General features: G+C 36.8%; 1 protein-coding gene across 3 annotated transcripts in view; it reads right to left on the reverse strand.

Moving 5' to 3' along the window:
- PLCL1 (phospholipase C like 1 (inactive)) overlaps positions 1 to 17,810 on the reverse strand; it is a 360,477-nt gene that overhangs the window by 25,534 nt on the left and 317,133 nt on the right. For 2 of the 3 annotated variants that reach the window (XM_032278762.1, XM_032278760.1), the window contains 2 exons: positions 17,712 to 17,787; positions 15,064 to 15,173 (listed from right to left, as the gene is read on the reverse strand). The exons of the other annotated variant lie outside the window; for it this stretch is intronic. In XM_032278762.1, coding sequence (XP_032134653.1) covers positions 15,064 to 15,173; positions 17,712 to 17,787 — 186 coding nt within the window. The remainder of the gene's footprint in view (positions 1 to 15,063; positions 15,174 to 17,711; positions 17,788 to 17,810) is intronic. 3 annotated transcript variants of the gene reach the window in all.

The raw sequence follows: 17,810 nt of genomic DNA on the forward strand, positions 1-17,810 counted from the left end.
AAGTATATACACCTACATACCCACAAAAATTAATTTTTTTAAAGAGTAGACCAGGAAAAATGAAACTTCCCAGAGGCTGAAGCAGGAAAAAGAGGACAAAATTTCAACCCCATGAGAAAGTGGAGCTGCCAAGAATTGCAGAAACACCCATCTTCCCAAATGTCACATAGGCATCCAATGGTGACATTGGACACAACATCCATCCAATATAAAGAACAAGCTTTGGGACACAGGCATCAACAGTGACCTTGGACTCATGACTGTGGATATTAAGAAAAGGTTTTGGAGTCACACAGATCAAGATGTGCATCCATCCTCACTGCTTTCTAGTTAGTCGCATCATCTTGAACAAATTGCAGAGCATCTGTAATCCTCTGTTTTCTCATCTAAATCTTAGCACGGTGCTAAGGCACAGTCCCCACCCCGAAGGAGCTGGATTTTGTATGAGAAAAAGGCATCGAGACATATCATTATAATTTAGTGAGTCAGGGTGGTAGGCATGGGAATAAAATTGTGTATAAGCTACAGATCTGGCACTAAACAGGAGGTAATTTGGTTTTGATGAGAATCGGGGGATGAGGGGTATGGAGGGACAAGAGCAGGGAAGGCTTCCCTGGAAAGGCGATGGATAACACTAGTGCTGGATCTCAGAGATGAAGTGGAGCTGGTGGGTGACTGAGGAGGGAGGGAAAGAACATCACAGTTGGCAGGAACAGCAGTGCGAAGGCATGGAATCCCAAAGCTGTCTGATATTTCCAGGAAACAGAACTACAGGCATGGAGAATATAAAATGTGAAGAGATCAGAGGTAAGCAAAGGCCCCATCACAGAGGATGGGGCAAAGAACTTGGCATTTTTTTCTTAAAGCTGACAGACTAACATCAAATCATTTTTCTCACTCAAGTCTTAGGTTCTTAAAAAGATTTATTTATTTTTAATTCTCTTAAATGAATTTAGAGCATTCTTCAGAAGATTAAATGAATTTAACTAAATTTTCTCACAAAAGAAGGGTGTATTAGACTTGAAAAGAGGACTGGATATTATTTTCCAAATGTCTACAGTTTCTACTGTCAAGTTACAAACTGAATCAAGTACATTTGGGTCAAAACCAATCAAAGTTAAGATCTAGCTGAGTTACAATTGACATTTTCCTCATCTGATGTATGTAATACTCTGGATTCTTGGGCTTCTCTACTGTGCTTCAATACACAAATAATGATAGTTTCACAAGAAAACACACTACTGCATATGAATCCTTTTGAAATGACTGAAAATGTATCCTAAATGTAAACCTTAGGGAAAATCACTATATTAGACAGTAATTATAATTAATGTAATAATAATTAGAGGCACTCAAAACTTCATGGAGAACAAAAGGCTGGAGCTAGAAAAATGCTTAGCCTGACAACTTCATGGTAACCACATGACAAATCCAGAGGGCACTATTCACATACATTCAGTGGGAATGGCACCCCTATGGTTGTGCACTGCACAACTGATAGAGTAGTATGCAGCAGCTGTGGCCAATTCAGGGATTAGACTGTTAAACCTTATGCAGCAAAAAAGAAATGACAGACAAACTGGTATAGAAATGTCTAATCAAAAGCTCCGGAAAGATAATTCTGGTTGTGCTGATGTTTAACTTCAATGAAATTCATAAAGTTTCATGTAATTAATTTTCAAGGCTCCTGTAGTTCAGAGATCTCTATGAAAACTCTTCCTGGGTATCTTTGACAAAACAGCCAAAGGACCTGACCTTCCCAGGAGCTGTTTAAAGAGTAAGGACAGTAGTAATCACTTTATTATTTGCTTCTCTCTTTCTTTCTCTCTCTCCCTCTCTCTCACTCTCTCTCTCTCTTTCTCTTCTCTCTCTCTCTGACCAGAGGAGAATCTCTAGAATAAAATTATACTTCCTGAGATGAGCCCAGCAATTTTTAAGGTGGTGGTTATTAAGAAGAGAATGAATGATTATCATTGATGAAACCGTGATTTAGTAGCAAAGACTGTATTTTCCAGAATTTAAAATTGTAATTTCCATTTTGATAGCATTTATAATTATTATATTGCTTACACCTTTTTATGTTATTCATAAGAACAGCTGAAAATATATTTAATACCGAAACCTCCAAGGAAAATTTCATTCCTCTATTATTGTTATTGTCACATCTACATGTATTATTACAGAGCTTACAATAATCAAGGCTTAAAAAGTGAATTGTTTAATATAAGAAACAAGAGCCTATGATATAATACATACACAAACACACACTATATATACATATAATTGTTCCTTTCAATGGCATTCTTCCTTTCCCAGGCTAAAATATACTACTATTGATAAAAGAGAACAGGAAGGAAGTTGCTGGCTTTTTCCTTCTCTAGTTTCAGAGTACATGTAAAGACTCCATGGGCTGACTCAGAGAATACACAATATACATTGTTAAGAAGCTTCAGTCTCACTTACCCAGATTTAATGCTAGGACACAGTTACCACTAAAACGTACTTCTAATATATGAGACTTTACATGCTAGCTTTGTTTTTTAGCAGTCTTAGATATCTGTTTCTTGGTTGATAGCAAACCCACAATAAACAAGAACCTGCTTCCTGCAATATGTGTGGTAAGTGTGGTGAGCCATCTGGAAGGTAAGGGAATGAGGAAGCGGTGTGTAACCATCCATGATTTCACCAGCAAATAAACTGTATGTAACTCTCAAGTATCTATAGGACTGTTTCAGCGTAGGTTCAAATTGTGCCCATCCAAGCAGCTTGGAGAAATAAACTTCTGTTGCAATAATGTACCACCAGAGAACATGAGTAGTTCTAACACACATAACCTTCTTTTTCGATATATCTTTTCTTACAAAAAAGTAAAGCCCAATTAAATCTGAAAAAACAAACAAACAAACAGAAAATGACAGTGAGTGAGACAGACCCATTTTCTGACCCAAGTAAATCAAAATTTGTTGTTGAAACCCAAGTTATACTTTCAGAGCATCCAGTATATTTTAAATTTATATGAAAAATACATCTCTTAACTCATGCTTAAGAAAGGGAGTTCAACTTTCTGAGACTAGATTTGTTTGTAATTGATAAGGAACTTTGACCCAAGAAAAGGATAATTCCCAGGCAACAAATTCATGAACCAATTTTATTCTAGTTGTTTCATAATGCTGAGTAGCAAACAACTGAGAGATCCAGAATATTCTAGTTGATTAAGGAATACTTCCAAGAGATTCGAATTGGAATATTTTTTCCCTGGAATACACTGTAAAGCAATTTAAGAACTTTCCATCCCTGAGTACAATTGACTCAAAAATCCATTGAGAATAGTTATCTTTTAAATAAACACTCAAAAGACTTTAGCTATTTTTAGAACACATAGCTTCGTCCTGGCAGATTTACAAATCCCATTATGAGGGGTTAGTGTATTTCACTGCATAGAAAAGGATTCTCTTCTTTGAATCTGAAACTCTGGAGTCTCTACATAATGATTTGTTAACCTTTCCATAATATTATTCAATGATGCAAAAGTCTAATATTTAATTCTAAGTCATGGTTCTGTGAGAGTCTTTTCCTTCCAGAAGTTACCTTTTTTTAAAGCATTAATATAATTATGATAATGATCCACATTTCTTGTCTTATTCAAATAGTTCTCTGAAGAGTTATATGTAAATTTTTATGAATCTAAATTTATTTTTAAAACTCCGGAGGGATGTTTTCCAAAGAATCTATAATTATTCTCATAAAGGCATGAATTTTTCCTTAAAGGGAAAATTCAGTTATTAGTTATTCTGCATTGGTAGACAGGTATCTTCACTTACCACAAATACTAAAAGTATCAATAATGTATGGAGAGTAATTAACAATACAAAATCATATTTTTAAGCGGGAAATAAGGAGAAAAAAAAGATTTATCCTCCTGGCCTATTACTATGCATATGTAATCTCGTATCTGATGTATCTTTGAGCATATTGTATCTACTTGAAATAAGAAATGTTTAATTAAATTGGAAAATAACCACTTATGACTTGAGAGTAACTTTCCTGCTGCTCCATAATTTAGATCTTTTCAATATGACTTTTAAAAAGTAGCATCTAATTTCATTATACTCAACCTAAATTATCCTTTAGTTTTTACATTTACGTATATGCAGGTACACATATACATACATTTTATATATACACATGTATAAATGTATATTTATATTTATCTCTTTTTATATATTTAGTAAGTATATTTTTATATATATTTATGTGTATATATTTTATATATTTAATATATATATGTATATATATGAGATATGGTTTGGCTGTGTCCTCACCCAAATCTCCCTTGAATTGTAATAATTCCCATGTGTCAAAAACAGGTCCAAGTGGAAATAATTGAATCATGCTGTGGTTGCCCCCATACTGTTCTAGTGGGAGTCAATAAGTCTCACAAGACCTGATGGTTTTATAAATGGAAGTTCCCCTGCACAATCTCTTTCTCGCCCAGGTAAGAAATCCCTTTGCTCTTTCTTAGTCTTCTGCCGTGATTGTGAGGCCTCCCCAGCCATGTGGAACTGTGAGTCCATTAAACCTATTTCTTTTATAAAGTCTCGGGTGTATCTTTATTAGCAGCATTAGAACAGACTAATACGCTATATAAATGCATAATTGACAATGTTAAACTTTATCTGAGCCCTGTGTTACAGGAAATCAGGGATGGTTAAGAAATCCCCCCATCCTTCTGTGTTCCTTGAAAGACTCCTCTTCATCATAGAACTTAGCTAAAGCTCATGGAAGCTCCCTTGTTAACCTGTGACAAGGCCAAACATAGACCTTTCAGAATCTCTTTCTTACCTCATAAATGATTGGCCAAACTGTTTGTATCTACTAACAAATCTGGACAAAATATTAATATCTGCTACCTGGACTTGGCCAAACTTTAATTAGGCTTATTTCTTCCCCTTAGGCCCCTGAACTTTGACTCACTCTCAGCCTGAGTCAGCACACAGCCTCTCCTTAATGGCCTCTTACAAGAAAATGTTTCTTTCTGACCTTCTTGGCCTTTCCCTACCAAAAAAAATCCTTTCTACCTGAGCTTTCAAATGCGTACAGGTCTTAAGGTAGGGGCATTCTCTCTGTTACAATAATTCCCCTATCAGAGTAGTTTCCTCTCCTTATTGTGATAATTCTTTTGAACAGATTCTCTATCTAAGTTCAGATTTGATTTGATTTTACAGTGTGTGTGTGTACCATATATATATACATGTGTGTACCATATGTATGTGTGTATCGTATGTATATGGTACACACACACACACAGACACATATTCAGAGGAGTGAACTCATTTTGCTCTGATTTGGGTTAACAATAAGGAAATTAGATAGATGTAGCCCATTTTTGTCTTCCTTGAGTAACAACATCAGAAAAGGAGCTTGTGAATGTAAAACCTACAAGAGCTGTAAGAAACCAGAATGAAACCGTTTGGTTATCAATGTTTACTTTCCACTTATATCACTGTAAGAAATAGTTAATGCAGAGTTAAGACATCAAATTCATTTAAGCTACAACTCACCTTAGGCTAAAACTCTGTGTATAAGAAACAAATTTTCTCTAAATAAAATTTTCCTGAAAGAAAAGTAAGACCTTCAATAACTTCACTAGTTGGAGCCAAGTCCTCTGGTCTATGATGCATCTATTCATTAGGATCATGCCACTTTTGAATTATTCAAATTCATTATAAAATGCAGCTTTCATCTGAAAAAAAAAGTGTACCTCCAAGAGATGCTAAATTTAGTTCTACTGGAGATAAAGTGAAGTGGTGTGTGCTTCCATAATCATGTCAATAGCCTGGCTTTTATCTCTGCTAAACTCCTGGGCAGCACAGCTGGGATGCAGCCACCCAAGGCAGAAATCTGGAGACCATGTAACCCGTCTGCCTGTTGCTAAGAAGCACTGACATTCTATTTGAACTGTCCTATATTGTTGGATAAGAGCTGTTTGAAATAATGTTTTAAACTTGTGGCTTTTTTATTATAGATGCACCAATTATACTTACAAAAATTTACCCTTTTATCTAACACTAACACTAATACTCTATATTATATAACTCTCTCTCTCTCTCTCTCTCTCTCTCTCTCTCTCTGCATCTTTTCAGCTTTAAATTGTAGAAATCACTCAAAAACCAACCTTATAACATCCTGCTCTGCAACTATAAGCTGTCAAATGGATTTTATGAATATACATGGTTATAAAAGTTTGCCGTAGATTGTATATTAGAAGGTAGATGATTAAATTCATTTGGAATTAATATGGCCAGATTTGATATAATAACAAATTAGCCATAATGCTAATGAGTGGTAATTAAATGAGCCAGGCAGAAATTTTAGAACTCCCCAGACCATGTTGAAGAGATCCTGCACGTCTTTATTTTGATTTGTTTTCTTCACACCATTATTTTCAGATTATTTTGGCAACCACACTCAAGTATCAAGATACAGGGCAGGGTTTTGGAACCTATGAAAGGCTAGAATATCTACTCACTGCCCAACTGGTACTTCCTCGTAGAAGACTTCCCTGACCTCTCCCATTAGGTCAAATCCCATTGCGCACTCTCATAATGCCATGCACTTTTTAAAGACACCCATCATAAGAACAAATTTAAGACATACTGCGTGATTGTTAAATGATTGCTTCCCCCACTAGACTTTCAGCTCTGAGACCAGAAGGTCACATTTTTATTCACCAACACATCCCAAGCACAAAGCCTGTCACCTAGTAAAGATGTAACAGATATATTTGTTGAATTAATAAATTTGGTTTCACCACAAATAAAAATGTGTTAAATTATGATTTGCTAATTTATGGATTAGAAGCCTCATTTATACATTGTACTTCCTTATTTATAAATGTTGATGTGAAAATAAACAAAGTCACCTTCTTGAGGTGGGAGAGAAGGGTCTTTATTTTGCACTCATTAGCCAAACAATAACAAGATTCTACAAATGTAGCTAGGAGTATATGTTCAAATACCTAGTCCAAGGATAAATCTATCAAACTTAATTTATAACCCCCAGATAAATGCTATGCCTTCTAAATATATACTCTATACTTCATAAGGCCTAATATTTTCTTTTGTTTATAAAAATAATGGTACTGGCACATGAGAATCAAGCTGTTTTTTTAGAAGTGATCCATCCATTCTCTCCTTCTGCCACCCACCTTCTTCCTGGTAGTCAATGACATGCATTGTACAGCAGCTGGCTAAGATCCCAAGTGAGTTTAGAGCTTACTAGGTTGAGTGAGACTAAACTGGCTGCCACTTGAATAAGGCCCTCAGTTTTGGCTTCATCCCTACTTTGCTCCACCCAGTTGCATTCACCAAATGTTTCTGGCATGACTGTTACCATAACTGCTTGCCAAAATTCCAACATTATTTTTAAACATTTAATAGACAAAAAATAAAATAAATACAACAAAATGAAAATTTAAAAAGTAAATGTTTCCTAGAGAACACAGAGAATAGATTCTCCTCTAACACCTCAGTTGATAAAAGACAGATTGTGGGTCTGAAAAGTAGAATTGTGGTTGTGAGCCAGGCACGGTGGCTCACGCCTGTAATCCCAGCACTTTAGGAGGCCGAGGCGGGTGGATCACGAGGTCAAGAGATCGAGACCATCCTGGTCAACATGGTGAAACCCCATCTCTACTAAAAATACAGAAAATCAGCTGGGCATGGTGGTGCATGCCTGTAATCCCAGCTACACAGGAGGCTGAGACAGGAGACTTGCCTGAACCCGGGAGGCGGAGGTTGCAGTGAGCCGAGATGGCGCCATTGCACTCCAGCCTGGGTAACAAGAGCAAAACTCAGTCTCAAAAAAAAAAAAAAAAAAAAAAAAAAAGAATTGTGGTTGTGAAGGAGTGGGCATGCAGAAGGAATATGAAAGGGAGGATAGCCTTTGTAAAGTTTTTGCTAGAGGCATGGTTCCCATCAAGACATGGCAGCTAGCAATATCCACACTAAAAGCCAATGAACAGTAAAGCTATCCAAGAGAAACAAGAGGAGGCTGACTGAGCTCTCAGGGGTCCTCGGTCTGGTCTTCTGCTTTGGTATTTTTGTTGTTGTTTTGCTTTGCTTTCGTGATCCCAGTGGTATCTGTCCAAGGACTCAACTGTATCCATTCACTCAGGGGTGATCAGGGCCTGGGAAGCTGATTCATGCTAACCAAGCTCATAGGAGATGGACCAGTAAAAAAGGAAGTTAACTGATTTACCTACAAAGAGAAATGTGACTACTGGGCAGATGGAACTAGTTATGTCACTTGGTCAATCCATTCTAGTTCCCACTAGAAAAGTATACCTGGGAAACTAGATCGAGAAAAGAGAGTTGTTTTGTAAATATAGTGTAATAAATAAATTGTTCTCAAGCTACACTCTCGCAGTAGCTTTCTGCACTGTAAGCATATACTGTCAAGGAGACTGAAATATTCATGCTAGATGGACAGGACACTCACTCCCTTAGCTCAAGTAAAATAATAAATATAAACCACTTTAGTAGTATACTTGATACACAGAAAGTGCTTAGTTAATACAAACCATTATTATTATGGTGCTGTAAGTATTTTGACAATATAGCACAGTGGGATGACAACGTGGCCTTCAGAGTTAAATCCTTGCTCCATTACTCATTTCCTATATGCCAATGGGATGGTTCCTAACCTCTTGAGCTTCAGTTCCCCTATCTGTAAAAGGGGTATAATAAGAGAAACTTTACAGGGTTGTCCTTAAAAATCATTAAAATGTTGTGTGAAAATCACTTGATTATTGTAAGCATCGAATGTTCATTTTCAATAATAAAAATAACAAACACTCACATAGCACTTTGTATATGCCAGACACTGCTTTATATGTATTTACTCATTTAGTCCTCACTATAGCTCTATGAGGCGGGGACAGCTGAAGAACCTTCACCGATAGATTGTATTTACCAATATCCGCTCCTCTTCCCTAAGAAGGTTTACATTTGTCCCACTCCACTGAAATCATATTTGACTGTGAAACGGGAGTGGGACATGTGACTCTACTGGGCAGAAGCTTTTAAAGCCCATTTTTGCATCCCTACCTCTGGGATTGTAAAAGTGATAAAATGTTTATTAATTATATTTCTTTAATATTATTTTTACATATCTCTACTTGATACTTCTCCAGCCTGCTAAAATTGATTTTTTCATAAAACTTTTAAAAACATAATGTAATAAAATTTAGTTTCTTAAAATAGCCAACAGGACAAGCTAGAAAATTAAAATTTGGAAAAGCTCACTAAAGTGCTCCTCTTGGGTTCTTTCTAATTTCAGTTTTATAGATGTGACAACCTTTACATTGCAGTTCTTTTTCTGCTTAAAAAGTCAAATCACTCTGCACAGAGTCCAAGACTTTAAACGAATTCCACCTCATTGCAAACAGCCTTTTTTATCAGTGATATAGGGTAAGTCCCAAAAGATCTTCAGAACTCTAATAAGTGAAGCACTTCCAAAATTACTAATAATTTATTAGAATATGTTGGCTATGTAAGTGAAGTTGTAGTATCCCTTTCTGAAAGCCTTAAAGAACAGGAAAATTTTCCGTTGTGAGAGTTTAATATTATGTTAACAACCAAATGTCTATAATTTGAATGTTTGTGTCCTTTCTGAACTTAATCCCCAATGCAACAATATCAAGAAGTAGGACGTTTAGGAGGTGATTACTGCCTTATAAAAAGGCTGGCAGGAACTACCTAGGCCCTTTTGCCCTCTTTTGCCTTTCTTTCCCTTCCGCCTTTTGAGGAGACACCATTCCTCCTCTCAGAAGGACAAAGCAAGAAGTCACTATCTCGGAAGGAGAGACTGTGCTCTCACCAGACACCAAACCTACTCCTGCTTTGATCTTGGACTTTCCAGCCTCAAGAATTGTGAGAAATAAATCTCTATTGTTTATAAATTACCCAGTATCATGTATTTTATTATATCAGCACAAACAGAATAAGACACAAAACTCATTTTTGAAGGACATCATGGAGAAGAAACAGAGCGATAGGTCTGTTAACATGTGAAGATGGAATAGAATGGGGTTATTTTGGTCCAAGGCTTGTCTTGAAAAGGTACTGATGACTGAGTCATCCTATCATCCCAAATAAACACAGTGGCTATGTAAGGAGACCAGTCTTGTGAACAACAGTGAAAAAGAAAGAAAGGGAGAGGAAATTGACTATTACAGTTGGATATAGACATATGGCAAAAGTGTGGAAAAATGCAAAAGATATACTAAGTAGGCCCCTATACTGGACCCATGTAAGTGCTAGAATATGAATTAAAGAAAAACACAAGTATGGGGTCTTCCAGAAACACCTTGATTTCAGTTTCCCTGCAAAATACTAAGTCCCTATCAATGGAACAATTTGGACACTGTAATCATTATTCTTATGCATTATATCATAGAGCTAGTCACGTTTCTTTCTGCAATTTTTTCTCCAGCTTCCCTGTCATTTTTAGTATCAGATAAACATAATACTGAACTGCAAAAAACACTAAGCAATTTATTTTTCAGTCTGAGCTCAATTTACTCTAAATCCAGTGCTCCTTTGCACCACTCCATGCTGCCAATCCCCCATCTTTCTGAGGATACATTTCTCATTTTTTTCCAGCTCCTTCCTTACTTACTGGAAATTACACTGGAATTAAATATTTTTTAGAAATATAAGCCAACATATTTAACCAGTATTGGTTAATTCCCACTTTCTCTCCCTAGATAGTGAAGAATACTTGTCTAAATCATGAAGAAGGAAACTTTTTCAGTAGGCAATGCACAATTGTATAGGTAATTCATGCCAAAGCCTCCTAATTCAGTGATTATGTCTTTCCAGGATGGTTATTAATCATTCAACCAACTGTAAGCAATGTAAACTGAATCTAGTGAACTTACAAACAAAAACATTTATTAAAAGATTTTGTGGATCTCTGAAAATCAATAGCAAGGCTGGAGAATCAAGTAGGAACTGTTTCAGCTCTAAGGGACAAGAACTAACGGAAGAATTGTATAGAGAAAGATGTCTTCTCAGACCAGCACCACTGGAATAAAAAGTCTCCAACAGAGCTCTGGCTCTTATTCTCTCAGCTAATAATTCAAATTCAAAGGAGGTCATTTGTCCAGCAAAAAAACAAAGCCAAAACACCAGATTAACAGGCCCCAAACTCAATGGAGGAGAAAAAGTAACTACTGGAAGTGTGGAAAAGTTCGTTACTCTTGTTTAGTAGCAGTCCACTACCCTAGTGCTCAAACTGAAATACCACCAGCTAGTATGTGAGTTATAAAGAAGATTAATTCTGTCTGAAAAGCTTTCTTGGAATAATTTGAACAGCATCAACAAAGAAACAAAAATAACAAAAACCTGGTTCCTCCAATGTTCATCCTTACCTGGCAAACAAACAAAAAGTAACAGCTAACATATATACTGTCTAGTTTTGTGCACTGTGACTTACTACTTTTGTATGTATTATCTCATTTAATTCTCACAAAATCTGGGGTGTAGGTATTGTTACCACCCTCAGGGAGATTACATAACTTGACTTGTCTCACTGCTATCAAGTAATCTTCACACAGGGCCTACATTCTTATCCCTGCACTAGGCTGCCTGGACCCAATGGGACTGATATGGTTTGGCTGTGTCCCCACCCAAATATCATCTTAAAATGTCATTCCCATAATCCCCATGTGTTGCGAGAGGGACCCAGTAGGAAGTAACCAAATCATAAGGGCAGCTACCCTTATGCTGCTCCCATGACAGTGAGTGAGTTCTCACAAGACCTGATGGTTTTATAAGGGGCTTTTCTGCCTTTTGCTCAGCACTTTTCCTTGTTGCTGGCTCATGAAGAAGGACATGTTTGCTTCCCCTTCCACCGTGACTGTAAGTTTTCTGCAGCCTCCAGCCATGGTGAACTGTGAGACAATTAAACCTCTTTACTTTATAAATTAATTACCCACTCTCAGGTGTGTCTTTATTAGCAGCTTAGAACAGACTAATACAGAGACTCAGCCACATGGATGGAGTTTTAGAGGAGGCAGAACAGTGTTGTGGATAAAAACCATGGGTCTGAGTTAAAAATTTCAGGTTGGCCATTTACTAGCTGTGTGATTCCAGGCAAGAAATTCCAACCCCCACAACCCCACAAGCCTCAACATCCTCATTTGCAAGATGGAGTCATATCAGAGTCAGCATCTCATGTTCCAAGGTTGCACTGTTGTGGCAAGGAAGAAAGAGTATATATAAAGTATCTAGCCTTGAGTGATGAGCACGAATTAAGTGCTGAACAATCGATGGCCATTATTAGTTAAATGTCTGTCTCTCCTTATAGACTAGTCTTGGAGACCCAGGTAATTCTCTTGATTTGTATCCCTAGCACCTTTTTGTGACTGGCACATTAACAAACCCATATAAAATCTTCTGAACATGAGATGTGTATATCAGGGTTCACACTGCCACATTATAATCTAGCGTTATAATAAGCTCCTCTTTAACACTACAGCTCTGGGTCATCCCTGCTCCTTAAGCAAATGATGCATTATCCATCCCCCTCTTCTGCTGGCCTTAGACTGTTACCTTCATGAGGTCAGGGTCTATATCTCTTGTTCTCCAGGTATTCCCAGTGCCTAGCACAGAGTCCAGTACATAGTAGGTGCTTATCGCTTATGGACTGAATTTTTAATAGACATTTGTAATATGTCTTACAGTTAACTTAGCACTTGCACATAAACATGTGCAGCATCTCTGCAGCACAGCTTAGAGACACGGTTTGGAGCCAGACTGCCTGAGCTCAAACTTCATTTACTAGCTGAGCAGCCTCAGGAAATATACACAGACTTTCAATTTCTCTGTTTTCCCACCTGTAAAGTGAGATTAATAACAATACTGAGTTGGTGTTTTAAACTGTTAATTCATATATACCTCATAAAACAGTACCTAGCACAAAATGAGTGTTCTTTAAATGTCAGCAATTATTAATTTTGTTTGAAGCTGTTTTTCCTCCCATTTACCTGTCAAGAATAGATTATTCTGTCTGCCTAAATCATTTCTCTTTTTACAAAGAAAATATAAAAAGTGGCATATTTACCTCAAAATCCTAAAAATTAATGTGCAGCAGAGAGCAAATCATAATCTCAAGAAACTGACTTCCAAAGCTATTTGGAAAAAGAAATGTATTCATAGGAACTGTTCTTAAAACAAAAATCCTCAATGGCCCTAGATATTCTGTAGTTTGTCTCTTCCAAATCATTTGTGTAGAACCTTCCCCAGCAGCATTTGTCATTATTCTTTCCACAAACAAGAACAGCCATATTGACTTGAACATAAGTGTTCATGTGAGTAAACACACACAAACACACACACACATACACACACACACACATATACACACCAGGCAAATTAATCTCACACATGGGCTGTCTCCTGCCTGCACCAAAAACCTCATTGCCTTATTAAGCCATAAACCATGTCAATTCCTGTATGCAGCTCCCCATCTCCTAGAGTATGAACCTAGAGATCAAGCCACACATTCCTTAAGGTATCACATGACCCAACTTCAAATGATACTACAAGGCTACAGTAATCAAGACAGCATGGTATTGGTACAAAAACAGACATATAGACCAATAGAACAGAATAGAGAGCCCAGAAATAAAGCTACACACCTACAACCATCTGATCTTCAACAAAGTCAACAACAACAAGCAATAGGGAAAGGACTCCCTACTCAATAAGTGCTGCTGGTCATGTGCAGAAGATTGAAATTGGACCTGTTCCTTATACCATATACAAAAATCAACTCAACATGGATTCAAGACTTAAATGTAAAACTTAAAACTATAAAAACTCTGGAAGCTAACCTAGGAAATACCATTCTGGACATAGAACCTAACAAAGATTTCATGACAAAGACATCAAAAGCAATTGCAACAGAAACAAAAATTGACAGTGGGACCTAATTAAAGACTTCTGCACAGCAAAAGAAACTATCAAGACAGCAAGTATACAGCCTACAGAAGGAGAGAAAATATTTGCAAACTATGCATCCAACAAAGGTCTAACATTCAGAATTTGTAAGGAACTTAAATTAGCAAGTGAAAAACAACCCCATTAGGAAGTAGGCAAAGGACACGAACACTTTTCAAAAGAAGACATACACTCGGCCAACAAGCATATAAAAAAGTGCTCAGCATCACTAATTATTAGCAAAATGCAAATCAAAACCACAGTAAGATACCATCTCACAGTTAGAATAGCTAAAGTCAGAAAATAACACATGCTGGCAAGGTTGATGAGAAAAGCAAACATTTATCAATGCTGGTGAGAATGTAAATTCATTCAGCCATGTGGAAAGCAGTGTGAAAATTTCTCAAAGAACTTAAAACAGAATTACCATTTGACCCAGCGATCCCATTCATGGGTATAATCCCAAAGGAATATAATTCCTTCTACCATAAAGACACATGTACATGTATGTTCGTCACAGCGCTATTCGCAATAGCAAAGTCATGGATTCAACCTAGATGTCCATCACTAGATAAAGAAAATGTGGTACATATACACCATGAAATACTACACAGACATAAAAATGAAGATCATGTCCTTTGCAGCAACATGGATGCAACCAGAGGGCATTATCCTAAACAAACTAATGCAGTAACAGAAAACCAAATACCACATGTTCTCACTTAAGTGGGAACTAAACAATGAGAATACATGGACACAAAGAGAGGAACAACAGACACCAAAGATTACTTGAGGATGGAGGGTAGGAGGAGAGAGAAAATCAAAAAACTACCTATGGCATACTACGCTTATTACTTGGGTGACAAAACAATCTGCACTCCAGCCCCCTGTGACAGGCAATTTGCCTGTATAACAAACCTGCACATGTACTTCTGAATCTAAAGTAAAGGTTAAAAAATCCAAACCATCATATTTAACCCCTGACATTTCCCTACACATTGGAGAGATGAGGAGGAGAAAAGCAAAGGCACAGGGGGCATCTGAATGTTTCATCTACCTTCAATACTGTAATATTCCAAGCAAAGCTCTCAGTTGCTTTGTTGAGTTTTCTTCCTTTCAAGCCTTCTTTTGCCCCCAAATTATGAAGTTCTTCATGAAACTCCATCCCTTTGAAGAAAGAATGCATAAGAAATCTGAGTATATATCTCAGAAAAATGGGCATCTTATTATGAAAATATTATCAGTAAAATATAATTTCACATTCCTGTCTTCTCATAATTTCCAAATCCCTAAATTGAACCATCCTTTTTCTTCTATTCATCCCAAGTAGCTCTCCTTATGCATAAATTGACAATAGTCAATGCAATAGGCTAAATTGCATTTAAAACAGCCAGGAGCCTTAGAAAAGGACATGAGAAGTAAAGAAGTAAATTCTATGGGTACAAAAAAATATAGGAAGAATGAATAAGACCTAGTATTTGATAGCACAACAGGGTGACTACAATCAATAATAATTTAATTGTTCATTTAAAAGTAACAAAAGAGTATAATTGGATTGTTTGTAACACAAAAGAGAAATGCTTGAGGGGATGGATACCTCATTTTCATAATATACTTGTATATATTACATGCCTGTATCAGAACATCTCATGTACCCTAAAAATATATACACCTCCTATGTACCCACAACATTTAAAAATAATTTTTTTTAATTAAATAAGTAAGTAAGAAGCAAATTCTTCCAACAGGTTACATCGACCTTGTTTGCCCTCTTCCTGGTTTATGCATGAAACGGCCTGATGTGTCAGTGGCAATCATATGTAAGGAATCCATATGTATTATTTTTCTTTATGAACCATCCTTAACAGTAGGCTTAACAGTAGGCCTGGGAGCCCACATAGATAACAATAAGTAATTAGTAATGTTGACTAAAAATAAAAAAGGCTTTTTTAAAAATAGCATTCTGGGAAACACCCAAGTATTTCAGATTTGGGAATGACCTTAAGGTATTTTTAGCTCAACTATCTGCTCAAGTTTGACTATTACGAAAACCATCACCATCATGTTTCTTCAGTCTTTGTCTTAGCAGCTTAAAGATAGAAATCACATTCTCTTATGAACAGCTCATTCCACCTTTGAGAAGCTATGACTGATACAGAGCCAACATCTCTTTCCCTGGAACTTCTACTCCTTGGTGCTAACTGGACACAGACTGAAAAGTTCTAAACTCTTTTCTGCAGTGCAAGCTTTTAGGTATTTGAAGAAAGATATTAGGTAAAATCCCTCAGGTCCTCTCTAGGTTAACCATTCAAACATATTCAGGTTACCAATGAAACTCTTCTTTAAGGATGGCATCCAGGCAGGGCCACTGCATTGCCCAGTTTCCTGGAGCTGAGCTCTGTGGGAACCTGTGTCCAAGAGTGAACACTGGACTCAAAATGGGCTGGGAGAAGCCCACATGAGGTTGGGGATCTATCAGCCATTTTCCTTGTTCTAGTTCTTGTATTTTTATTAATGTAACCTAAGACCACGTTAACTTTCCTGGTGCTAACATCACAAACATAGCACGTGGTAAAAAACATGAGTATGGAGCCCAGCTCTACCACTGACTAGCTATGTGAGTCTGGGAAAGACCTTGACATCTCTGGGCTTCAGTTTTCTCACTGGTGACATGTAGTTAACAAGTGGGTTTACCTCATGGGGTTGAGGTAAATCTTAAGGGAGTCAATACGTATGAAGATCTCAGAACAGTGCCTACAATCATGTAAATATCAGGTATTAATATTTTTGTGCTTCCTGTCAACAGAAACATCTAAGCCTGCTGGTCAGTCTGTGAAAAGCACCACTTTAAAAGTTTGGTCTAAATTCAAAGGGCAGCTCCACCAAGTGTTGATATAGGACCTAGGGTAAGTCAGTGTTTTAGAATCTCAGGTGCCTCATCTGTAAATCAGATATAATGATGATTACTGTGCAGAGTTGTCATGAGTAAGATAGTATGTGTGCCTGGTATAGCATATGTGTACGTATCAAGCAGTTGCTACTGTTGTCGTCTTCCTTGTCATAATCATTATCATGTGTGTGGATAGAGAAGCCTGTGGATCCAGGAAATGAAAGTACAGTGGTGTGGATGAAGGTGAACTGAAATAAACAAGTGCACTTTCACAGATACGTGACTCATCCCACACTTAAAAAGAAAGAACGAATCTAAATCTAAAGTGAAGACTACTAAGGGGCAAAAGCCTAGAAGATTAATAGGATTTTGGTTCCAATTGCAAAACTGAAGTGGGTTTTAAGGGACTGTATAGAACCATAGCTTCAATATCAGCAGTACAAGGTTTCGATGGGCTCCAAACCACAAAATCAGATTCAGAAACCCTTATCCCTCTAGACATCTTCAGACACCACCCCAACCCTGTATACTCACAACCCACCTATTATCACTTGGATTTTTTCTGTACTAAACAAAGACTAAAGTGTAACTTAAAGTATAGTTAAACAATGCCATAAAATAATTGAATTTTAAGAGAAGAAGCAGAAAGATTTTCAAAAAAAATCTATTAAGAATTATTATGGTTTCTTTTTTTTTATTATTGTACTTTCGGTTCTGGGGTACATGTGTAGATCATGCAGGATTGTTGCATAGGTACATACTATTATGGTTTCTAAACAAAATAGAAAAAACAAACAGTAAAAATTAACAATTACCTGCTTTCTGACACTGTACAATCTTTTCCTGGACTGTGTCTGCCATTTCTATTAGAAACCGGCTCTCTTGAATCATCTGTGACAAAATAAACATCAAAA

This window comes from Sapajus apella, unplaced genomic scaffold (genome assembly GCF_009761245.1).
Source record: "Sapajus apella isolate SASKATOON/1434 unplaced genomic scaffold, GSC_monkey_1.0 scaffold10, whole genome shotgun sequence".
Taxonomy (NCBI): Eukaryota; Metazoa; Chordata; class Mammalia; order Primates; family Cebidae; genus Sapajus; species Sapajus apella.